General features: G+C 38.8%; 1 protein-coding gene across 1 annotated transcript in view; it reads left to right on the plus strand.

The window, feature by feature from the left end:
* USP24 (ubiquitin specific peptidase 24) overlaps nucleotides 1–7,015 on the plus strand; it is a 51,177-nt gene that overhangs the window by 23,377 nt on the left and 20,785 nt on the right. Inside the window, exons 30-39 of the mRNA XM_010288633.1 lie at nucleotides 370–467; nucleotides 1,235–1,330; nucleotides 1,486–1,714; nucleotides 2,652–2,811; nucleotides 3,110–3,265; nucleotides 3,802–3,872; nucleotides 4,636–4,796; nucleotides 5,663–5,724; nucleotides 6,068–6,259; nucleotides 6,562–6,679. Of these exons, the coding sequence (XP_010286935.1) occupies nucleotides 370–467; nucleotides 1,235–1,330; nucleotides 1,486–1,714; nucleotides 2,652–2,811; nucleotides 3,110–3,265; nucleotides 3,802–3,872; nucleotides 4,636–4,796; nucleotides 5,663–5,724; nucleotides 6,068–6,259; nucleotides 6,562–6,679 (1,343 nt within the window). The remainder of the gene's footprint in view (nucleotides 1–369; nucleotides 468–1,234; nucleotides 1,331–1,485; nucleotides 1,715–2,651; nucleotides 2,812–3,109; nucleotides 3,266–3,801; nucleotides 3,873–4,635; nucleotides 4,797–5,662; nucleotides 5,725–6,067; nucleotides 6,260–6,561; nucleotides 6,680–7,015) is intronic.

A 7,015-nucleotide genomic window follows, 5' to 3' on the forward strand; every position in this document is an offset into this window, starting at 1 on the left:
TGTAGGGTGTTTTATGGAATACTGTCAACTGAAAATCCAGAAGGGAGAAGGATTTGGGCTCTTCAGGAGCACCAGCTGAGCCTGAAGGAAACATTTCATGTGCTAGAGTATGGACATTATAATTTCCTTTAACAAGTAAACTGCAATGAGAAAAAAATGCCCTCTGATACAGAATAAATATCTGTAATAGCCATAGTTGTCCTGAATATTTTTAATGTGATTTCTCTTTACGGACTACAGCTTCATGTAAGTGTAATGTTAATTGCTTCATTCGCAGTGGATTTTTTTCCTGTTATACTTTTAACCTTCAGCAGATAAAGAATACTAAGTGGGGGCAGGTATGGATGCTTATTTATTCATTTATTTTAGGTGCTGAGTTCCAAGTTGATGCCAACTGCAGACGATGAAATGGCGAGAAACTGTGCCAAGTCCTTCTGTGAAAACTTCCTCAGAGCAGGAGGTTTGAGGTTAGATTTCAAAATCTTGACTCAATTTATAACACTTCATTTAGTTAGCGGTTCTGTGTGATTTCAGATTTCCACACTATAGCACACTAGTACACCTGTCAGCTTCTTTTTCAGAGAAGAAAAAAAATCAACCCAAAGCAGTTTTTTTCATTATCCAATGTCTGAAAAGCTACTTGTAACTGCCATAGTAACGTAACAGAGTACATGTTGTTGTTAAATCCCAAAATAAAGTTAGGTACAGATAAGCTTGTGAAGTGTAGCTTTTAAAAACTAAGGTAGTTGATATTTGGATAGTTAGCATTTAAGTGTTCAGTTCAAATTTGCAAGTGTATACATTATACTATGTCCTGTAAAGATACTAGTGGACATTTTAAGCAGTCAAACCATAGATCATGCTTTAAATTTTACAGCCTCCAAAATTCAGACCCTTCAGATAAAGTTGAGGCACAGTGTGAGTGCTTTGGAAAACCTGGCAATTCTGCTTGTGCTTATGTCAGGTTTATCAAGTATATGTTGCGCTCAGTAATTCTATCCACCACCACCCTGCCCCATAGATCCTGAAGTATTTTCCAGCAGGAGCAGAAAGTTTCCATCTGTAGATGTAGGAGAGAAAAATGGGGATATTAGTCTCCAGAGATGCCAGTTTGGCAGTTTTAACTGGCACTCAGCTGACTGAATAGGAGGAGGGAAGGATAGAGATAAATTAATTGCTGCTCTCTCCTAACGTAAAACATTTTCAAATGGAGTCTTACTGATTTGTTTTTAAGTTTGGTGGTGAATGTGATGCAGAGAGATTCCATCCCATCAGAAGTAGACTATGAAACAAGACAGGGAGTCTATTCCATCTGTCTGCAACTTGCAAGGTATGTAACTGCCTTTCATTAGAGAAAGTGCCTCTTCCTTGGCTTTGAGAGTGCAGCTTGTAATATTTAAGATTAATTAATACTTTGAGTTCTGTTTCATTCATTTGCTGTGAACATTCAAAAATAAGCCTGATGTTTTTTCTCTGTGAATGTAGGTTCTTGCTCGTTGGCCAGACAATGCCTACCTTACTGGATGAGGATTTCATTAAAGATGGGGTAGAAGCATTGTCCTCACGCCCCTTCCGTAATGTCAGTCGACAAGCAAGTAGGCAGATGTCCATTTGTGGAACACCTGAGAAGTCATCCTACCGACAGCTCTCTGTGTCTGATAGATCCTCCATTAGGGTAGAAGAAATCATACCAGCAGCAAGAGTTGCCATACAAGTAAGGAAGTCTTTGATGATTTATGGTGGTGTAGCAGTGTCTCCAGTGACAGCTTTAACTGGTGGATTTTTAATCAAAAGTCTACCTTTTATACAGGTTCCTGCCCAGGCTTCATTTAAAAGCCTCTGAAAATCTTGACCGTCAGTCTCTCATCCTGATCTTGATTTGAATTTTAACATAGTCTCAGAAATTATTTTGGCAGTACAAAGACAAGCAGTACCCCAAAAGTGCTTACCAGAAATAGATCTACACAGAAATCTTACTTACAATTTATTTTCAGTCACGCTTAACTCTAATATCTTATTCTTGTAAATTTTCTGTGAATAGAAAGGAGAAAGTTCCTGCTTCAACTTGTGGCTTATAGTCCATGTTTCTTTGAATTAGAAATTTTGGGCAAGTTTTTTGTTTCAAGTAGCTCATTAAAAATTAAATTTGCTTGATGGTACTCTGGCAAAAAGGAAATTTCTAGTTTTAATACTTTAAGAAAATGCTATTTTCCTGTTTATAGGCATGTCAGTGTAATTAATCTGAGAGTGGCTATTTACTAAAACAATCTAATCTGACAAGAACTCAACCATTTTGAAAGTTGAGTCCCATTAAACGAAACTTCATAGCCAATGGGTATGCTATGTTAGGTTCTTTGGCAGTGCTTCCCAAACAGATCAATATGATTGAAATCAGCATGCCTAACTCCAGATAAGTGAAAAGGGTGTCTACCCTAGCGGAGAATTTGAAAACTAACTACCTCCTATTAAGAGAGCAACATGTCTCCTTGGGAACAAAAAGACTCTTGTATCATTGAGCCTGCTTAGAGAAGAGTGAGGAAAACAAATCCAAATGTCAATTTGACATGATCCAGAAGATACATTCCTTATCCCTATGATTAACAAAGGCTGTGGAACATCACAGAAGTAACTGCTGTTTCTTGTTCCTTCAGACTATGGAGGTGAATGATTTCACTTCCACAGTGGCTTGCTTCATGCGACTCTCTTGGGCTGCTGCTGCAGGACGACTGGACCTCGTGGGAAGTAGTCAGCCAATAAAAGAGAGCAACACTTTATTTCCTGCTGGGATTCGAAACAGACTTAGCAGCTCAGGTGGGTTAACTGAGTCTATAAACCAATCTAAAAAAAGTGTTTGGTTTATTCTTAATTGAACACTTTTGAAGCTTAAAGCTGAATTCATTGGAGTTGGACTCTATGATCTTCTTGGGTCCCTTCCAACTCAGGATGTTGTACGATTGAATTATACAAATCTGAGCAAAATGCTGTACATTCATGTGGCTTTTGGAGACAGGGCATTTGAAGTTTTTTAAATTGCAGAGAACTGATGAGAAGCTGAAAACATCTGAAAATTGTAATGCATTACAGCACTCGTTCATTTCTTATAATGCAGGAAGTAATTGCAGTTCAGGAAGCGAAGGAGAGCCAACTGCGCTGCATGCTGGTATCTGTGTGAGACAGCAGTCCGTATCCACCAAAGATGCTCTGATTGCTGGAGAAGCCTTGTCTCTCTTAGTAACCTGCCTTCAGCTACGCAGTCAGCAACTGGGTATGAAATAGAATTGGATTACTCACTATTTGGAGACAGATGAGTACGAAAAAAACATATGAGAAACTTCTAGCTTTGTAAGCTGAGACAGCTCAAGTTAAAAACACAAAATTTCATTTAAAAAATACAAGTGTGTTTTTCCAGGACTGAAGAACAGGTGGCATGAAACAAGGCATATAGTGCTGTGTCTTAGTGAAATGTTTTGGGAAAGCTGACTTACTGCCAGTATATAAATATTTGCGCTGGCTTTGAAGTATGTAATTCTGTAAGTGCTATTGTTTGCATAGCTAGTGTTTAGTGTGTACAGGAAGTGTAAACACTGCTGGAGGTAGAAGGCAAAGGAAAATGCTGTTACAATGTGGTGCCAGTCTCTGGTGAGGGAAGGAGGTGGGGAAATAGGCAAATAGTCGTTACTGCTTGTCACTGTTGATGCGGGGGATGCCCTCTAGGTCCTATGGTATTTTAATGCAAGACTGTAACTGACTTATTTTAAATTATTATTTTTAACAAGATAGCCTGGTACTCTTCTGTTGTAGGATCTTTTTACAATTTGCCTTGTGTTGCCGATTTCATCGTTGACATTCTGCTTGGATCACCAAGTGCTGAGGTGATGGTCTTTCTCTGAAAACTTACATGTTATACTTCTGAAATGTGTACACTTTGATCATTTAATATGGTCTGAAGATAAAATTGTTCATTACAAATATTCCCACAGTTTTTTCTATTTGAATGAATAATCTTTGTATAATTGTTAGTAATTCCAGTATCTAGTGATGTGTTGATAGAAATTGCTGAAGTGTTACATTCTTTAGGCTTGTTTAATCCATGAGGCGCACAGGACTGTGCTATGGCTGGTCTAAAGAAAATACTCTCATTTTGGTGAGACAAATTCTGTAAAACTGGTACTTTAGGGAAAGTTCCAAGTAACTTTCGTCTCAAAAGATTTGGGTAAGATTTAATGGACTCTTCTGAACTTTGGAAAAATTCTTCCAAATGTCAGAACCCTCCTAAAATTCATTCTTTCTGATTTAAGATTATTCTGGATAGTCTAAAATGTAGAGATTTTCAAGTCACACTTGCTTCATTTCATTGGATCTTATATTTTGCATGAAGTCGTTGCATCTTTTCCCTCTTACCTGAATTTATAATCTGTGGTTAATAAAGCATCGGAGCTTTTAGCTCAGGGATGAAAGTGGATTGCTAAATCCCTATAAAGGAGAAACCCTGGCTGGTGGGTGCAGAGCTAATAGTCTGGTTTACACAAGCTTTTAAATGTATATTTTTTTTCTGTTACACTTCTGTTTTATTAGAAATCTATTTTTTTGCAACCTTTGAGCAACTGCTGGTGTTTGACAATGACACTGTTTCAGATTCGTCGTGTTGCCTGTGACCAGTTGTACACCCTTAGTCAGACAGACACATCAGCTCACCCAGATGTACAAAAGCCAAACCAGTTTCTCCTGAGTGTTGTTCTCGGTGCCCAGCTGCCTCTTTGGTCACCAACCAGCATCATGAGAGGAATCAACCAGAGGTCAGTCAGATGCGTGTTTACTGAGGAAGCAAATACATCACATTTTTAAATGAGTAGTGCTGTGGAAGCTCTGAGGCACAAGGAATTAGGACTTTGCAAGTCTGTCGAAAAGCAGACATCCCTGTCAAGCCCCAGATAATTTTTGGAAGTATGTAAACTGAAGGGAAATAAAGCTGAATTCTCAAGGTACAACTCTTTCTCTATGAATTCTTACAGTTCACCTGATTTGACTTCCAGTTCGAGAGGTGGCAATTGCTAAATAGGCCTGCTCTTTCTAGGATGTAGTCATGACAGTCAGAACCCAGCTGGAATCCTGTGTGAGGCATAGAGGTGATGGGATGTATGACAGTAACATTGAATTTATTTGATAGTATCACATAGATCCAGATGAGAAACCAATCCTAAAGGCTCCAGCCTTTCCAGAGATGTCTGGACCTATGACTTCACCTGATTTCTTGTTGCTTATGTCACCCATTACACCTGTAAAGACTGTAGGTGTTAGTCCTGTTAACTTGTCCCTGGCTGGCCAAAGGTGGTTTAATTTAACAGTAACTTTAAGCAACAATTTCTAGAGGAATCTGAATAGAGGAGTAACCAGGAAGTTAAAACACGTTTTATCATCGTCTGATAACTGAAATTGTTACGAGATGAAAGAAGAAAGCAGGATTAAATGTTATTCATAACACTCAGAAGTAGGTGTTGGGAAGGAATTTGTTTTAAAGCTGCAGTGTGTGCATGCAGAAGCATACCTAGATAGCTATGCTATTTTGGATTAGACAGACAGGGCACACAGGCCTTAAAAGCAACTGACTAGAAAAAAGTTTCTGTTTTAAATTAAACATTTCTTCTGTTTGTACCTGTTTCAGGCTTTTGTCCCAGTGTACAGAGTATTTTGACCTGAGATGTCAGTTATTGGATGACCTCACATGTAAGTATGTACAGGCACACATGTCATTCTGATTGCAGCTTCCAAGCATGTTGTCATCTGTAGAGAAGATGTAGAATTGCTTTCACAGAGGGGGTAACCATGAACTCGATGTGGCCTGCCCGTGTGCTGGCTGTCCTGTGTTAATGCCTGGCATGGACTGTTCTTGGTGTTCAGAAGGCAGCTCACTCCTTTTGGAAAGGGAGATTAGTTCCTTTGTGGAAGGTATACTTTGTACACATTATGGGGGAAACTAGACCATTACCAAACTGTTTGAAATTCATTGTATTTATAGTCTACGTTTATAGAGCTGTTAATTTTTCTGTGTTTTCTTTTTCTCTTGCAGCGTCGGAAATGGAACAACTAAAGATAAGCCCAGCTGCTATGTTAGAAGATGAGATCACTTGGCTAGACAATTTTGAACCCAACCGCACAGCTGAGTGTGAGACTAGTGAAGCTGATAACATCCTGTTAGCAGGACACTTAAGGCTCATCAAGACTCTCCTTTCACTTTGTGGGGCAGAAAAGGAAATGGTTGGTAAGTATTCCTTTTTACTCTGAAGTGACTAGACTAATGTGAATTCTGCATAGCACGAACAGATGACTTCATCAGTAGACAGTACGTGTGAGGACATTATAGTACATCAGTAGAAGTGGTAAAGAGCTGTAAGGAGTAATCTTGGCAGTACCATTGTTGTACCTCTGACGCTTGATAAAGTATTCGAATATGGGTTTTGTTGATATGGTGCTGTTAAGTGATTTTGCCGTTATGGAACACCTTTTGACATTTGCAGTGGTAACATAAGTATTTAACAGTAGATGTGGCTTACTGTGTTACAGGTTCATCTTTGATTAAGCCATTGTTGGATGATTTCCTCTTCCGAGCATCCAGGATTATTCTGAATAGCCATTCTCCAGCAGGCAGTGCTGCAATCAGTCAGCAAGACTTTCATCCAAAGTAAAAATTGGGTTTTTTGTTTATGTTGGGTTTTATCCTAGATCGTATGAATGCAAATGTCACACTGGGACTACAGATACAAGGATCTAACACCAATGTGGGACCATTTCTTTAGTTGTCTACACTTCGTACATAAGTGTTCAAATAGCATTTTTCTAAGTTTTTCTGTGACCCAAAGTCTTTGGTAGTCCGTGCTTTTGTTAGATCAATGATGAACTGCAAGCACAACTGAGTGCTGATTTCATGAGTCCATCATCACTTGGGAAGTTGGCTAAATTGGAGCACGAACAGGAAATTAACTTGTAAATGAGAATGTCAAAAGTTCTGCTCTTTCCC

Source organism: Phaethon lepturus, unplaced genomic scaffold, assembly GCF_000687285.1.
Source record: "Phaethon lepturus isolate BGI_N335 unplaced genomic scaffold, ASM68728v1 scaffold15896, whole genome shotgun sequence".
Classification (NCBI taxonomy): domain Eukaryota; kingdom Metazoa; phylum Chordata; class Aves; order Phaethontiformes; family Phaethontidae; genus Phaethon; species Phaethon lepturus.